Below are 18,459 nucleotides of genomic sequence, written 5' to 3' on the forward strand. Positions count from 1 at the left end.
CTAGTAAGGCATGCATGCCCTCCAACAGTAGCTGGAGCCACAGACAGTTCAGGAGCTCCGTATCCAACTTGTCTCCACCCAGCTGCTTCATCTACCGAATCAGCCGATTAGGGTACGCCAAGCGTCAGATTGATGAGCAAATGATTCTTGTTCCTTCAACCGGGCGTAGGAACCCTGCCTCAACAAGGTCTATTTTCTAGGTCTAGGTTTTCTCTTTTATTGAAAATTGTCTTCGATTTTCAATCCTTTATTGCAATGAAAAACTCAATCTTACATTTTCCTTTGACAGATGTACAAAATCATATTGCAATAACTTAAACACTAATAAATGCCTCTGTTATCCACTATGTTCATACTACAGAAATCAAAGATCATAAATAAAATACTACAAGAAACACAAAATTCGTTTAAATAAGAAGAAATAGGAACGGTAGACATAGTACGTAGGTAGGTGTGTTTTTTGTCCGTTATCCTTTGGGTCCTGAAACATTTTCAATGATCCGGTCATTAGTGTTCATGTTGCCAGGAGGTTGCTATTTTCAATTTTTGTTGCTGTCGTCTGAGGAACTGCTCATGCTGCTACTGCTGCTACCACTATTTCCAGTACTTCCACCGTCGTTAGCTTCTACTGCGGATACTTTTGGCTGGTCCTCCATTTTGCTGTCTTTATTGCCGCCATTAACTGCAACGGGGGTGTTGGTGTCGCGATCCAAAAGGTAGGCACCACCTAGAGGCCGTGGACGCGGGCCGTACGCAGTGCTACAAGGGGAGAGAGAAGAGACCTAAATTTAGTGTTGCAATTGATCACAGGGGCTTCGAAATAGGTTTTAGTGTAAGAAGTTAATTTTTATGGAACTTGGAGTGTGTTCGAGTAGTGAAAACACACTTTCTTATATAGTAGATATTAGTGACTAGATAGGTTAGTTTGTTCGTCTGAATATTTTTGCTTTAATGCTTTTTTGCACCCATAGTGGATAAGGGAGTATTGCATTTTTATATCCACAGCTAGGGGGTCTGCTGCTATTCAGACTATGTGAACCATATATCAATACATGTAATTATAAACACAAAATTATGGCAAAACCATACTAGATTATAATTAATATGATTTTAGTTAAATAATTTTTAGTTAAAACACTTCACCAAGGTGTCATAAAAATAAATACTTTTCTGAAGACTCTGACGTTCAGCAATATCAATGAATTACTTTCTTTAAAATTCAGTTTAATTAAGCCATCAAAGCTGAGTCTAGGTATCCTTCACTGAACATATCATTTTGATAATTTCCACTTAATTTCTCTAAAGAATATTGTGAGGAAGTTCGCAAAGTGATATACCATTTGTAGTTGATGCTCCCAACAATAGATGTGAAACTTGACACAATTTCCAGAAACACCAACGAAAGCTCTCTTTTACGGAACAGAATACCTGACTTGTTGAAAAACGTTGCCAAAATACATAACTTTTCTGAGAACCTATTATGTCTGCTGCTATCGCCACAGAAGCACTCTAAATTTAAATCCCATAAAAGTATTGCTTTTAATTAAAATGACTACAAAGGTACATCCCCATCACCCTCTCGGATTCATAAGTACCTCTCGACTTTCACGTCATACATTGCTTTAGTGAAAATTAACTTTGTCTTTTGGTGCAGAATTCCGGAAATAAGCTCTATCAAAACACCGGCAAAGGGGAGACAACAAAGGCACATTTCCTGTTCTTTTCAGCATTTCATGCAAGACACGTATGAAGTATGAAATATCTGGTAATGGGGTGATTTTTGGTTCGTTTATTTCTCTCTCTCTCTTTGTGTAGAGTTTTAAAATTCAGTTTGAACGTGATGGGTCTGCTTAAACCAGTCCACTCTCTATAAGTTTCGTCCCGAAAGGTGCGTAGTATTTCATATCTTTTTCATTGAAATGTTTTGAATGTTGTACTGCTGCTTGATTCTACTAGTGGTTTTCCACATGAGAGGTTAACATTTTCATTTTGAACAGCTTCCTTCTGGGCGTCTGCCGGTGTAGGGAATGTCAGTTGTGTTGTAATGTACTTTCATAATTAATTGATTGGAATTGTAATAACTTAGTTAATTGAGCGGCCCCCGTAAATCTAAACACCTAAGGAAATGGCCGACCAGCAAATACTGCAGTCCCATGTTTACGGCCAACACGCGCTTGCACGGCCTTGCGGTCATCAGATTTCGGTGGGGGAGGAGTTTCTTAGGCATTACTTTCCCTGACGTCATTGACCAAATTTCTCGGCTCCCTGAGTTGGTGCGTCATACTTAAAGTCAAAGATTAGCACCGTTTAAACACGTAACTTCGGTGTTAACGTGGAGGAGGCTGTCGCAATACCCGCGCAGTCAAGCGCATCCAAAGCATGGACGCCCTGCTAACTTTGGCTGTGCTTTGGACGACGTTTTGGACATAAGCGCTTAGACGAGTCTGGAATGCCAGGGCCGTAGCAGAAGAATTGGAAATCCTTCAAACGTAAGTCAAACCTGCACCCATTCCAGTTGACCAATTAGAATCAAAATTTTGATCCCCAGGTGTAATGTGCACTGCATATTCACCTCGGCTCCAAATTCGGCCAAATTATCATGTGATTGGTCAAAACTCCTGTTGAGAGATGTTTTTCTAAGTTTTCACTCTGCTGTGCTAACTCGCCCAGCTCGCGGACCGTACTAGCCGTAAAATAGGTTAGTACATCAGGTTTCAGCCCACGATGGTCATCTAATGGGTACCTAAAAAGTTGGCGAGTCTTACGAAAAGATATCCACTCGACAGGCTCATCCCAAAATCACTCTTCTGTTTTACCTCTAAAAAGGGCATTCGAGTGCACACAGCTGCCAAAAATGTCCTTGAAAGGTTGAATTAACCAAAGCTTCCACTAGGTGGTGCTCGTTAATGTTCAAAGGTGTACCATCATAAATCATAAATCTCAAGACGCGATATCTTAAACCCGAACCGATGAGATAGAATTAAACAGCGAATAAGCATAGCGCTGTTGTCCGCAAAATTTATAACATTTGTCACAGTTTACCATCAAGCTCATCAATCAATCCTCTACAACACTCCCTAACTACCGCAGAATTCGCACTAAATAGGCTAAAGGATACCAGGATTTTATCTTTCCGCTATATTCTCTTTTGAATTTTGGGTTTCGGTGCGGATCTACGCAATGAATTGAAGGACATAGGAAAATTTTGTGAATGACATCTGAAAATATTAAGTGTCAAAAGGACAAACCCCTTCCCCCATACCCGAGCCTAGCTAGCACGGAGGCGTGTAAGGTCATGTCGACGGGACAACTCCATTATTCGCAGGTGAACCTTTACAGTTATTCTTTACATTTTTAGGATAGTTCTGCGGTCGTGGTTGACTTCGGCCAACTCGTATGGCCTTTTGCTCATATTTAGTCACTACAGAATGCCCCTTGGACAGAATTCAGGCAATGAAAAGTTTCTGGATGGGATCCGTGGATTAATCACATATTATCAGGACTACCGATCACCACCTTACAACCACAGGATGTCTGTATGAAATGAATGAATCCATCAATTTTATTAATTAGATAGATAAACCTTTTTGAGTTACCACCCCCAAATCTCCAAAATTTTGTTGTGTACCATGCCATTGAGAAGTAAACAGTGACCACGATTTTCTTTACCAAAATCGTCAAAAAAATTGAACGGTATTATTGCATCAATCTTTGTTTAAGGATGGGATTCCCAAGCAGAAACAAGCAATAAAATTAGACACAATGACGAAATTGAAGTTAGACAGGCAACGAATTGGCACAACCTCTCTAAAAGTGACCGCTCATCAGTGAAACATGTTTTGATAGACCCTCAACATTCAATAGTAATATTATTGATAAAGTAAAGTATCTAGTAAAGCAGAACCTTCCAATAACAAGCAAAGAATTGCAAAGGAAGTAAGCGTTGGAATTGGATCAACTCATTCCATTTTACCTGAAATTTGGTCTTCAAGAGGATCACCAGGCAAGTTCGTGCCGAGTTTCTACCAATTGAGCAGAAACAACCTCATTTGAAAATTGCACCGGACATGCCGGAGACAGTCAACTGTGATTAAGATTTTCTCAACTCTCGTTGGAGTTTTGAGGTTTTGGGGTTGGTATGACCCACCAGTTATCGCCAAAGTACGCAGCATCCTTCAGGCCTAAAAAGAACTAGGCGGTTCAACAATAATCACAAACCTATTTTGGCCATGGTTTTTACCATGAATACAATCTCCATACGGTACTTACTATCATCAAGGATTAATACCAACAAGTTTTTCTTCAATTTGTTCATGGAGTTAGATGCAAACGAACAGACTTGCGGTTGCTGGAGAATTGAATAGTATAAACACCCTTTCTTCACACTTTAGTGGACACTTCACTATTGTGTGGGATGGTGGTTGATTAGAGTGTCAATGTACCTTAGGTACATCTAAGAGGAGTTCCTTAGTGTGGTAATCAACCCTTGGGGCGACAGTAAATCTGGAAAAGGGAAAACAGCATATTCGCCAAAGCGGTATTTGGAAATATCCTCGAAAGTCGAATAGTCCAAACACCGGATGAACGCCTAAAGAAGCAAATGGGCCAAAGATTGATACGCCCTGAATAAAAAAAACACTATATATAGTGGAACGTGTGATACGGACGCAAGAAAAGTACCAGAAACGCGAATTTAATAAATTCAGAAAAAGGACATCAGTTTTTGTAAGCTGAAACAGGCTCTTCTGGCTGCAAACAACCGGGAGTTGATAACATCGTCATAGCTATTATTGGTTGTGATTTTCGACCCTAGATAGGAGAGATTTCCAAAGGTATCAAAGTTGTAGTTTCCTACCCTTATTGTTTTGGTTTGACCAGTGCAATTCTATGTTGTTCGTTCTTTGGTTTTTGGCGCGACGTTGTCACCATGCACTTCGTCTTGCCTTAATTAATGTGCAGCCCGAGACCTGGGGCCGCCTCCTCGATCTGGATGAAGGTAGACTATACATCTCGGGTTGTTCTTTCCATAATGTCAATATGGTCAGCACAGGCCTACTTTTTCCAGCTATTGTTAGACCGTTGATGTTGTTGAATGACCTCGAGAATGAATCTGCTGCTTTTACCTGCCCTCGCACATTGGGCAGCGTCAGCCTAATCAATTTTAAATTTTCATCGGCATAACGAATTCTCTCATGATCGAGTTCACAGACTTGTTGTTTTTCCCAGACTTCCTTTTCCGTCTGTGCTGTCACTTCTCCCCTCGACGGAGTTCATGATAGGCCTCTGCGCTACCCGCGTTTTTTGAGAGTGCAGCATTGCCCGGTATGTGCTAATATACAAAAGTGTTACTTGTGGATGCATCACGAGTACGTGGAAAATGGTCCACATTGGAATTCATAAACCTTCTCAAGGACTGATGTTTTTATGGGTGAAAACGGCAACGCTACTAGTTCGCTAGAGCAACAATAGCACGATATATGAGACGTGTCAAATAATGTGGTGTTGTATGTAAGAAAGTATAATCTTCAAGCAACAACTACTGATTTCAACGTTCAGAAAGTAGCGTCCATGCAGACAGTTTTGGGGTGCTTGTTATAGTGATGAATATGGTTTTATATCTTCCAAGGAAGAAGGTTAGGTTTGGCTATTAAGCTAAAATTTCTGGAGACCTGAAGTGCAAGGAATAGCCTACCGGATTAGTGAGCAAATCCCCACTAAAATACACGGCAATCAGGATGCATTCCTTTCAAACAATGGTTGTCGAGATAACAGGGAAAGAGGGCGTTTTTGCAAAATGTGAGCCAAGACAAGGTTAGCAGGGTTCTTCACGAGAACACGTCCCCGATGGCTGCAGTGGAAAGCCATGATATGAAGTGAACCGTAACAAAGAATGAACGAATTTTGATCTAAAATGTGGTGTATGCACATGAAGTTACCATTGCCGAGAAGGCGATGTTTGCTCAGAAGTAAACGGCCAGACCACATATGGCAAGCTATATGGCAGAATGCATGAAAGATACATAGATTAATTGAGTGTCTCGAGCTTCGAGTATATAAGTAGGTGGGACCTCATATATTGGCCGCATTGTACTATCCATGCCGATTTTCTCTAAATGGTAAGTTAGAGAGCAGTACATTGCCCAAAGCCTTATCAAGATTTTGATCTCTTTTTTCAAATGGTAGTGAAAATGCCTCTCTAAAGACTTTGGGGTATTTCCACTAAGTTTTATCTCCTGGTATAAGTTCATGTACTTTGATTCGATTGCGTGGATTTTTGTCACTTCATCGTTCAGAGCAAATTTAAAAGTGGTCGTCGTCATGACAAATGCCAGCTTTGCTCCCACAATAGAACAACTAAACCTTTAGCGAGTCAATCGGTTGGCTTTCTCATTACCAATGATATTTGGGGCCCCGGCGCCCATATTAGGACAACCTCGTGTAATGGATTAAGTTTAAGTAGTAAATGTGTGACGCGGTCTTTTCCTTTGCAGGTATTTTTTTGCTGGCAGTGAAATACCGTATGGTCATCATTGTTCTGAAGCTTTTGGGTGTAAGCTAACAACGATTCATCCTTTTAATCATAAACTCCGCCAAACCAACCACTATAGTCTGGATGGCGGTGTAATATCCAGACGCCCCAGAGAGTGGGATTGCCTTGTTGAAGGTGTTCGCCATTAATTTATATTATGTGTCCCCACTGAGGTAGTAACTACCCTGAGAGGTTGTCACTATGAATTCACTCAAAATATTCACCACTTGTTATAAAGAACAATTAAAAGTGAAGGCCCTGCGGTTTAATGTGTAGGCATAATCACGGTTCCCATGGAAAACGGATTGATTTAGACACTAAAATTAGAGCCTAACCGTAACTAGTACTGCGTTACTGGCTTATGTTGCCTAAACACAAAAGTGTGAAATTCAGTTACACAGCGTAAATCTACGTTTGAATCCACACAGAGTTCTGTCCGCAATACGGGCGCAACCACATTTATTATGAAACTCCCAGAAGGGGACCAACCGCATATAACCGGCAGAAAGCACAGGAATTCGCCTGGAGTATATGTTCTCAATGTTCCATCCGGATTTTTCTGGTACTAGATAACCTCGAGGACTTAGGGCTGACGCTCTGGAGCCAGAATTAAAAGGGATAGAAATCTGTGAGCCAGCAAACTATTATTTTCGAACTTCTTTGCAATAGAGGCGTTATCTAAGCCTCGGAGAAGGACGGACATACTGGTAATGACCGTTGGCTATAGTATCAAGGCAAGAGATTCCTTTCTATAATGTGGGGACGGTCCTTGATAACGGGGTCGAAGGTTTCAAGAATCTTCCCTTCGTCATCTTGAGCAAGATGGTAGGACACTATGCTATTCTACCCTGGAAACCCTAGCGGAAGCAAGCGTCAACTTGGTGTTATAATAATGCATATAGCAATGTCAAGATGCACTCTCATTACTTGGGCTTCCGACGGGATTCTGACCGCTGGATTCAGGAGCAAATGAAGAACATTTCAGTAGTAAAATGCTATGCACCAACGGAGGCTTATAATATAGGAACGAGGTTTCTATGACTAATTCAATGCATTCCAGGAGAGACTTCCAAAAGGTGTCATTGTGATCATGGTGAGTGATCTGAATACCAAGGAGAGTTCTAACAATCCCTTGCTTGGTGCCCGTCACGATTTTGGAAGAAGTATGAACAGTTGGCACCGCCTCGACAATACTGACACATTGTTCAAGCGTAAAGTCAGTTGAGTTTCAACTGATGTACAAAACCATTCTGCGATCAACAGTAGATTTAGGGGCTATCTTCTGGATGTGCATGTCAAGAGACATGCTGGCGCCGGTCCCAAAAATGACCTTCCCTTACCGGTCGCTTGCCTTCGTTTCCGTATTACGTTCGTCATTCCTCGTAAAATTGTTCAAGGTGTTCAAGGTTGACCACATATGTGATCCAGTTATCGTTCAACAGTGGGAGAGTTATCTTCCTGATCGAATGGCCGATGTTTTAAATAATTCGCCTGAGGATATTGATGAGCCGCCATTAAAAACGTATTATCAAGATGGCCGAAAATTAGGTGGCCCTTGAAACACATTATGCAGAACAATGGGGAGCCCCTAGAAGGATCTGAAACCCATATCAGCGAACCGTCAATGATGGTGGCGAAGAGGCAATTTCACCGAACGAACTGAACCAAACCGGACATCAAGAGATCAAGACTGGGGTAATACTACTATATAAGCGACTCTTACCTAGGCGATAGGTTTAGTCAATGTTCAGAGCCGAACGAATTTCTCTTACCATTTAAATCCACAATGACAGTCCCTGCTATCGCAGAAATGATTCATATCCATATTTTAGTGAAAAGGGCATCCCGGAAATCCCCTGGATATCCTGAGAGGGAAACTAGAGCTACTAGATTTTCCCACTATCAATCGGTGAAAACTATGAACTTTTAGCATAACTAAAACTAAACAATTTCATCCTATGGCTGTGCTGGAGATTAAGCAAAATGTGTTTCTGAGATTTCAATTAAAGGAACTATCTTTAAGGGCATGGGGCTACAGTTATAAAAAATCAACTTCGTATAACCGCTCCTTCAGCGGATATTTGTGGTTAGATTATTGGACCAACAAAAATAATAACACAAACCACCAGAAAAACAGGATAAGTGAAGGGGAATACTCCTGCATTCATAGTTCCATAAATAAACAAAGCTGAAAAATGTGTTTTGCTGAAAATTTTAGCAAGCTTCCTTAACTTTGAAAAATATAACTCCTCCGAAATACCACATGATTAAATCTACCCTGAAATGAAATCAAATAAATGATATGCGCTAATAATATTTACAACCCTAAAACTACCATTCCAAATAAAATGATAGACAATCTAATCAAGGTAATCTAACAGATTTTTTACTAAAAAAGAACATAATTCCATTAGCCAAGTCTGAAAAATTTACCAGCCAGGATCATCCTGTCATGTTTTTTTCTAGGTAAAGAGTAAACGAACATGCATACATAATGAGAACTGCTACAACATTCGAAGTTGAATAGGAGCAGATGCTTCTAGCCTAAACTGTTTAATCACAACCTATTGAGAGTTGCCTATAACTTCGCTCTAGTGAGCTGTGCCTCTATCATGCTTTCGTGAATTATGAAGATTTATTTGATTTTAAGTCAAGTTCCGACTTCATGCAGTGATAGCAAGCTACTCTATCTCCGCGACACCAGCGCTAATCCGACTAATTACTGTTCCAAGCATCCATTCATAATTCTCAAAATCGATTGCAAGGAGCTTAAAAACTAATTTGTCATGCCATGCAACTTACCTCTGTGAGTCCTTGTCTCGACCCCCACCCATTTCCCTATCACGATTTTGGTCTCGTTCCCTATCTCGGTCACGGCCACTATCATGGTACCCTGAATCTTTGTCTCTATCATCTAAATAATTCCAACCGCCGGCATAGCCTCTCTTTGAGTCATCCTCTGGCCGACTTGGCCTATCATTATATGGGTAACGATGTGACGAAGATGATGATGACCCGGCTGGTCCTGATGCACTTGACGACGATGACCCGGCTGATGGTTGTGATGATGAAGGTGATGATGAATCTCCCGGTGCTCCTGAAGACGATCCCGACGAATTCGGCGAGTCGTTATGAAGGGGTCGTGATGGTGCGTGCGGTGAATAAGGACGTGATGGCCGTGGAGGTGAGTTGCGTTCATCATCGTGATATGAGTATGACGGTGGTGGAGGTGCTGGTCTATAGTGAGAGGACGAATATGATGGCGGGGGTGAATTATTCGGACGACCGGCAAAGTAATATCCTCTACCGGAATTATCAAAACCCGACTCGCCACTGCTCTCACCGGTACCCCCACCCGGAGCAATATGAAGAATATTTTCATTTTCAAAATAATTCAGTTCAGTGTATTTACAGATGTAGCGATAGTTTGAGTATTTTTTTTTTTGTAGAATTTCAGTTGAAGATGTAGATGTAATGTAGAGGCAGATACAGGTAGAGGTGCGGTTTGTAGTGTATTCAGGAAGTGGTTGTTCCAAAGTTTTTGTATTTTTGAATGGAAGAGAAAAAAGAAGAATACCAAGCGACTATTAATTTCCTAGTAGAGTTCAAAGTAAATATTTGAAGGCGAAATCAAATATAGTTGCATCTATGTATGTACATATATACAGAACTTAAAAACAATTCAGGAGGGAGATTGAGAACAATATCATGCAGTCATACCTGAAAATTACGACTGTGGAGCGTTTGAAGGGGTTTTGATCGTTTTTACAAAAGTCTTTGCTGATGGAAAACATGACTTACCCCCTATCTGCGCAAGGAGTTCTTACATAAGCTTAAATTTAGATCAAAATAGACATATTGATTTCAAAAGCTAAAATCTACTTAGATTGTTCAGCTGCCTTCCTTTCAAATGAAGCACTGACACTATATGTTCGGATTTACATGGAGCAATTTTGAAAATTATAAGCGAAGTTCCGATTAATGCAAGACGGAGTTTATTAATTACAAATGTATGGAAGAATTGAAATATTAATTGTTAGTAAGTTTTAATTCTGGTATAATGATATTCACGATAATATGTAAATATCTTGAATAGAAGCATGTTCTTTTCACGAAAAAACGCGTGCAGTCACAAGACGACATTGTTTCTGTTTGGTGAGAAAGAGCTTCAACTTATTCCATGATTTTTCAAGAAACTTCCGTTCTTCCCGTCCTCTTTTAAGCCATGTAGTTATAGGGGCAAAAGGGAATTTATCGTTGTTAATTTGTTTAAATGCATTTAGTTTGGTGCCGCCTTCGGCAGAATCAACGCTAGAAGATATACAAGTTGATAGGCGCGGTGTATATCCTGCCCATTAATGCAAATAAGGAAAGTGCGATTATGAATCAGACTGAGAACGTTGTGAGAGAGAGACCTTACCCTTGATGCAGATCATATGACATTTTGCGCCGTCACATCCGGCAAAAGCTAATAGTTTCTCTAGAATGCTTCTCCAACCTGGAGCATTCTAGAGACACTTACCGTTCCTGCTTTTGAAAGCTTTTCCGAAATCAATGAAGAGCAGGCTTTTCAGGTATTGCTTGACACGTTCCAGGATAATTTTAGCCAATATTTTCGCTTCAGTGGGAAGCACACAAATACCGCTGCAGTTTTCGCACTCAAGACAGTTGCTGTAATGATCAACCCTTGTTCCACTCTTTTAAAAAGATACCAGATTCCCAGCATTTGCGAATGACTGAAACGAATAACCCTGCAGAGAATCCAGGGGTTGCAGGGAACAGTTTCACGGGGAAACAGTAAGGATATTGCAATGTTTGGGTATGCTGATAGCAAAGATAATTTCGTTTTTGTTTGAAGTAGCAGTCCGTCTCTGTATACCACAGTGATTTGCTATATCACACGCGAGAGACGTAACTTCACTAGATGTTTTACGATCGAGAATCGTATTGGAGTACCCATTTCACCCCTTCAGCTATTCATCTGGAATGAAAAGCTCTTCCCTTTCCTTACGGAACCATAAAAATTCTTAGGACCACCTGCAAATCTTCTGCTATGTGAAGTTCAGTGACGAAGTCATTGTTATTTGCTACAGCTTCTACTTGATTCCAAACGCAATGCTAGAATTCCTACCCCTGACCCCTATTTGCCGCCATCAACGGAGCTCCTCACATTCATCCGTCCGCCTCCACTTTGGCGCAGTCAATCAGATCTTACAACGTCGTTTTGGAAAGTGGACGACAACCTTACCCGGAGACACTCATTAAAATTCTCAGGTGGGTTGTTTAAAGCTTGCGTAGTTTGAGCAGCAAGAAAACTTTACCACTGCTGGACGATAAGCACGTGTTAAACTTGGAAGAGAGGAATCGTTCAATATGCTAAAAGTTGCAGAAGTGTAAAAAGCTTTCGTTATTTTACGGTCGCCAAGGCCTTGGTTCTGCATCACATATTGCAATCGTGGACTTCCCGGTAATGGTCAGCAGCAGTCTGGTACTGGATTCGTATTTGCTACTACTTGGCCTTTCGGAGGACAAGAGCATAGTACTGAATGAGGAGGACAGTGCTCTCCAAAATCCAGCTATTTTATCCGCTTATGCCAAGATCGAAAAGAGTTGGGCTCGATCATTGACCCAACGAAAGTTAGTGCATTTTTGACGGGGGTCGATAATTTGGCGGACAAGTAAGCACTACACCCATAATTACCATTAGGCCACTCTTGATGGTCATAGCCGCAAGGTAAAAAAGAGAGAGGACATTGAAGAAAACAGAACAGACAGTTCTAAACAAATATGTATAATGCTACTATTATTGAAGCGGTATTTACTCTTCAGCAGGGAATCGGAAATACTCCTGAGCCAGAATAGTGTTGGGAAAGAGGACGAAGGAAGCAGGATCAACAAAGTCTAGAGCCAAAACACCAAAGAAAGATGAAGAACAAAGAAGGAAAAATGAAAACTTCGTGAGGGAGTGCCAACAAAGTTATGATAAAAATCGCTTCACGATTTTTGTTTAAACTAAGATCCTTTTTTCCGCAGGAGGAATGAGATGAAACACAATTAAGTCCAGGTCCAGGTCATACGAGCGGGAGGGGAAAATGGGATATCCCCGCTGCAGCGCCGTCTGTGACCTAGGATAGAGATTTTAAGGAAATAAAGGATTGTTAGCATAATTTCCACCTCGACCTGGACTTTCTTTCTGCCGTTATGGCCAGCTTGTTGATTAGTGCGTGGTAGTAGGATTGTTGCCGAAATTTAGGAAAAATGTTGGGGAGAGTGCATGCAACATACGGCCTCCACTCATTGAGGAAACCAATGGTTTATCAAAGGGTCAATATAGTTTTCAGTAAGTTCGCTTTACATTCGACATCGATTCAACAGCAAATTTTTTGAATCAGACACCACGAACGATGACCTCCGGCTAGTGCTGCGAAGAGGTAGTTCGAGATGTCAGACATATACTCAATTAGGCCAAATGGAAACAAATAAACCCATCCAGAGTAACAGTGGACTTCCAAAAAGCCACTAGGAAGATATTGTATTGCAGACTGCAACAAGAAAGAACTCTCAAAAACAATTGAACCCATATGCTGATGCCGCAGATTGACTAATGGGTGACGCAGAAATAGTGATATGTGAATTTCCAGTGAGCATCGTTTTCGGTTAAATGTGTATTCCGATAATTCTAAATGTGTCACTCCACCAGGTGCACGTAGTATTTTACTCCCCATGGTCATAGTGGAGAGGAGAAGCTTGATGAACGTAAAGAGTGTGGATTTACTATCTCTGCATTTTAACTTAATTAATGAGCATTTTAAAATTGAGGAAACTTGAATCGCAACAAGTCTCACAATGGTGGCGATATCAAAAAACCGCCAGCAACTACGGTAGAAGAAGGTACCCATCATCGTACATGTTTGTATGAGATGTACTTCCTGTAACTTTTCTTCTCCGATATTGTAATGAGTCGAATAGTCCCTTGATCTCCAGGATATACATGATTCAGGGTCTTGCTCGCTTGATCACATCATCCAGTTGAATAAGTAAAGAAATTCTTACTGGCCATATTTACCAGGCGGGCCGGATGTCCACTATAATGTATGGTGACTCTTTTCCAAGAAATCGGTCCCTGTGCAGCGCATCTCTTAAACGCCGTTACATCAGCCTTATATTGGAACAGGGTATTGGCTGGCGCTGCAAATCGTTACTCCGTTTTCGTTGCCAGGTTCGTTGTTCTAAAATCCATCCAGTCCGAGACTCCGTAAGTGCTACCATATACGTGGATCATTTCGAAGAAAAGTGCATCGGTGTTTGACTTGTAGCAATTTTTGACAACTGTTGGGCCGTAAAACTTAAGTCAAATTTTCGTAAGTCAAACTGGTATGTTTTTGGCAAATCGTTCTAATCGTGCTTAGAACATTTTCGCCCGGATGTTGAGGAGAGGATCTTACCTCTCCTCCTTTTGTATGTGTAGGATAAACTGCGTCCATCATCAGGAGGTTTTCCGATTATCTAACTTCATCCTTCTTAATAAAAAATAATAAGCCTGGTGTTGCGATGATAGTACAGGCGTCGCCTCATTTTGGCACTAACATGGTCACCAATAGATTACATATATACAATGAATTTTGAGTTTATATAAATGATAATCATAAATAGAATTTAGATTGTTTTACTCTTGCCCTCCTCAGGAAAGCGGTCATACTCCCGAGTATGTAGGATTCCCCCCATAATGTTTGAAGCAGCTTGGGGTAAACATTTAGGTTAAGAAGGGCCCTCGCAGTGCCACCAAGGAAGAAGAAAGAAAGATGCAGGCCACTCGCCGCATGGGTGCCAAAGTCGGCTCAGTGCTAGTCCATCCCCGTCCATCACGCGCGCGTTAGGTTTTTCGTAGTTTTGTGCCTTCCCTTATCAGGCTGTTTGGCATTTTAGCTGCTTTGAAGAAATTTCCAGGGTTATCAACCCACCTCTAGACATCACGTCTCTATTCAAGTAGTTTACCCGTGGTTGGTTTAGTTCTTTTTTTGAGTATTGAGTCTAGGCACGTGAGTAGAATCACTATGTCTATGTATTTAAAAACAGAGGCAAACACCACTTATTGTTTTATTCAAGACAGAGCGAATATATAAAAGCGAGTCTTCAAAAATTGCAAACCGCTTCGGGTTCCCAGAGCCGAGATGAGCGGGCGCCATCCAAATGTTTAAAGACCATAGAACGACGCATATGTACTCTCATTGAAAACAAACTTTAACCGTTCAAATTTTTGGTATTTGAGATAAGCTCCTTCCTAAAATCCAACTGGATGAATGTAAAAAAATATTTTTATTAAAACTCTTTTTGAGAGATTTTTCGTCCCACTCCGGAACAAACAAATGGCAAGATTCTGGTTTATACTGTTAAAATACGTTTAAGAGAATATATTATATTACCCTCAGGCAAGCATAAAAAAGACAAGATAAATTCCCATATCCCCAATGAAAATGCATCGTAAAATCTGGAAAAAAAATTTCCAGAGCAGTAAAATCATGAAATCTTCTTACATTCATCAGACAGTACCTTCCTTTCCCAGGACAGGTAGACATGCAGAGTATCACTCTACAAATACTCTGCATGTGTACCTGAATAAACTTTTCTGATAACTTTTTATCCTTCCCCATACGCTGAATCTCAGCTCAGACAATTTTTCCTTTTTTATGAGCCCGAAAAAAGACAAAGCAAGCACACACAGTTTCCAGCTCCTATTAAGTCAACATTTTGTCGACAAGAGCTTAAGAACCCATTTAGCCGGAAAAAAATCTGATTTTTCCCTCCGCTAGTTTTCCCAGCAAACCACAAGCGAGCGGAAGCGGTTATTTATTTGTCTAGCGATTTTTTTTTCTACCCACTTTCATAGTTTCATGAAGGATTTTCTAGTACTCGCTTATATCCTGAATCCTTCATTGTAAGATGAAGTGGATAAAAAAACACAGCTTTATGAAGAGAATGGGAACGAGAATGTATGAAGTGGAGTGTGCAGTTGGACAAGCCGATGAAAGTGGAATGACGGAAAGGAATTGTTTTTGTTGTAAGTTGCAAAGTTTTAATGGTTGCGGCAGACCTCAAGTGTTTAATGCTGGATTCCTCATAAAAATAAAATCCTTGTGAAAATGGGTGGAAAAATTGCTCGAATGTTTCAATGTTCAAAGCTAACCACCGTGAATTACTTGAAAGTTTAGAACTCTAAATTATCAAATAATGCTAAACTTTTATGTAGATCCATGGATACAATCATAATATCCTTAATATACCGAAGATTCATGGTAGCAGATGGGCCTTGCCTTCTTTAGAAATGATTCCTAGGACATTTGCGGATAAGAGAACTCTTGGCGAAGGTGTTACATCTATATGCACATGTACCAAATCTGGAGGTGTACACGCATCCGAACGCCTATCACTGGGTAAAAGTTGGGTATGGGAAGGATATACAGCAAATAAACGAAATACGGAGGAGAGGAAACGAACTTTCTTCATGATGAAGGACTTTAGAAACTCAGTGCCGGAGATTTTTGGAGGTGGACAAGCGAACTCCGGCCGTCGATATCCAGTGACCGCATTGCCTCAGTAGTGGGAACTACTGCTGATACAAGAGGCGTAAAACACAGCAAACTGTAAAATTGTTCCTTTCACTGGAAGAAAGCATCAATGAACGCTTCAACTTCATCCAGGAGAGATGGCCTCCAGATAAAAATCTCATACCCTCAAGGGTTGTGAACCTTGAGGTTAGTGTTCCACACCATTGGCAAAAACGGGAAGAACCGAAAACTCACAAATCTGAAAAATGAATAAACCTGGACAACAAAAAGTTATAAAAGGAATAAAAAATGATATGGCCCGAAGGAATAATTATTTATATGGAAGGATATAGTTAGATACTGCGGTACGTATCAACGCAAAAAGAGTTAAATAAATCAATGTAGGGGTCAACGGATAACTTTCGCGGCTAGATGGAAAAAGTGCTTGATGAGCAACCAAAGATGAAAGGCCGAAAACAGGAAACAATAAACGAATGCAAGGGCTAGACGAGGTTTTATAGCGTGAAAAAGCATATGGAGATACAAAAACCGCTATTTTTTGCTTCCCGGTAGAATCACCGGTTAAGTTTACTTCTTCGGGCACAGTACGAATTGTCTGGGTCGAGGCCTCAAGAAGCAACCATCTTTAAAGAGATGCCCCAGATGCAGCATGCATCAGTCGGAATGATAAATCAAAAAGATGCATGAAGCGTGGAGAACAGAGAGACATTTCATTGTAGTGAAGATGCACCACGCATGTTGTGCAAGGGGAAGGAGGAAATGTATGGCCGGCACAGTGTCCGGCGTATAGAACGGAACTGAATCACATGGCTAAATGTTAGATAATAAATTAACCTCTACCACCGCGAGGTAGCACAAGACTTACTGTTGCAAACCGTTCAAGGCTTGAATATGAACGTGGCGATAATCCCGCAACTTTGTAAACGTCAAAATCAACCGCGTCCATATCTATAGCTGTTATGATCCTGCTAGTGAAAGAATATCACAATACGCTAGACAGTCTGGTAGTGGACACTAGAAACGGTAACCGTAAAATAAGTAAAATTGGAAAGGCTGTTATATACAGGCCGATCTACGGTCTATATGATAGCAGGGGTCGTGGATTTAACTCGGGAATGGTTGCGTACTCGTAAGCGATGCGCAGCAGTGACCATAAATGTCAGAAAGGCCTTTAATTCGAATAACTGAGTTTGGATTAAGGACATCTTGTCTAAACTGGGAGTTCCTAGTTACTTAGCTCGGTTGGTGGAAAATTACCTCTCGGAGAGGCTTTGCATGGCAGAGGAGGAAAAATTGATTGCTTTTGCTGACGATCAGCTGCGAAGCGCATCGACGACGTCGAACTTAATGGAAATAAAATTATTCATACCATCAATTGAAGGCGACACTAGGGAAAAGCCGTGCAGCGGATGGAGCAACGGTGATCCGCTAGACCCATTTAGAGACCCTGTGTATTGGGAGAAAGGTTGAGTGAGGGCACCATGAATATAATTAGCACTGACACAATTCCTTTCAGGAGCCACTGGTAATGTGAAATATTTTCATCGCTTCGGATTGGACGAGCCTCCCGACTCTTTCGAATGAGCTGTTACTTCCAAAGTCCCGGAGCATGTTAAGCTCCAGTGTTGAAGGTTCGTGGATGAAAGATGAAAGTTGATCGACACCTCTAGAAATCGCAAGAAGGCCTAGAGAATCGTGCTTCTAGGGAAAAGCGCCTAATTTTAAACATGAAAAATCAAGTGCCAAGCCTATTTGGAAACAAAGTTGAGAAGCTATTGTATATAGATGTAGATAGAGATCCGACACACCAAAGCGAAATTGAAAGTCAGAATCAGCTTTCTTCCATAGAGTTATTTATTTAAAACCTTACGAACGTATAGCCTAGAATCTAAGACTGGCAGGTCCCACCCAATGCGTGCATTGGGCGCCGTTTGTAATGACTTCGTGAAAATTGGCGATAGCCAAAAGATCATCCTGAGCAGCCGGAGATGACCAAGAGGTGACAGCTATCTCAAAAACTTAAAAATTTGGCGAAATTGACCGTGATTTTTACGTTAGGCTGCGGACTCGCGCATCGGTATAAGAACACTTTTGATAAATGACATGCGAGGAACCGTGGTTTTCGAGTGGCCCTTCTCCCATTTTCCCGAGCCTGGCTAGCAAAGAGACAAACACGGCGGAACACTTCGGTGGAGCTTCATTATTTTTGGGCGGAACTTCACGTTCAAGTTTTAGACCATTGGGTTAGCTGTCCCTATTTCATCATTGCAAAGTTAATGGACAAAATTTGTAACCACATTAAAATCAAAAATCCAACTATCCTAAAACAGTCAAATATTGAGGCAGTGCATCTTATCTCAAAAA

General features: G+C 41.0%; 1 protein-coding gene across 4 annotated transcripts in view; it reads right to left on the bottom strand.

The window, feature by feature from the left end:
• Positions 1–237: 237 nt before the first annotated feature.
• Positions 238–18,459, bottom strand: part of LOC119646574 (stress protein DDR48) — a 67,341-nt gene continuing 49,119 nt past the window's right edge. For 2 of the 4 annotated variants that reach the window (XM_038047065.1, XM_038047064.1), the window contains 2 exons: positions 9,332–9,862; positions 238–759 (listed from right to left, as the gene is read on the bottom strand). In XM_038047065.1, the coding sequence (XP_037902993.1) occupies positions 540–759; positions 9,332–9,862 (751 nt within the window). In that variant the 3' untranslated portion in view covers positions 238–539. Of the gene's footprint in view, positions 783–9,331; positions 9,863–18,459 lie in introns of all 4 variants that reach the window. The other 2 variants (XM_038047066.1, XM_038047067.1) reach the window with 2 other exon arrangements.

Source organism: Hermetia illucens, chromosome 1, assembly GCF_905115235.1.
Source record: "Hermetia illucens chromosome 1, iHerIll2.2.curated.20191125, whole genome shotgun sequence".
Taxonomy (NCBI): Eukaryota; Metazoa; Arthropoda; class Insecta; order Diptera; family Stratiomyidae; genus Hermetia; species Hermetia illucens.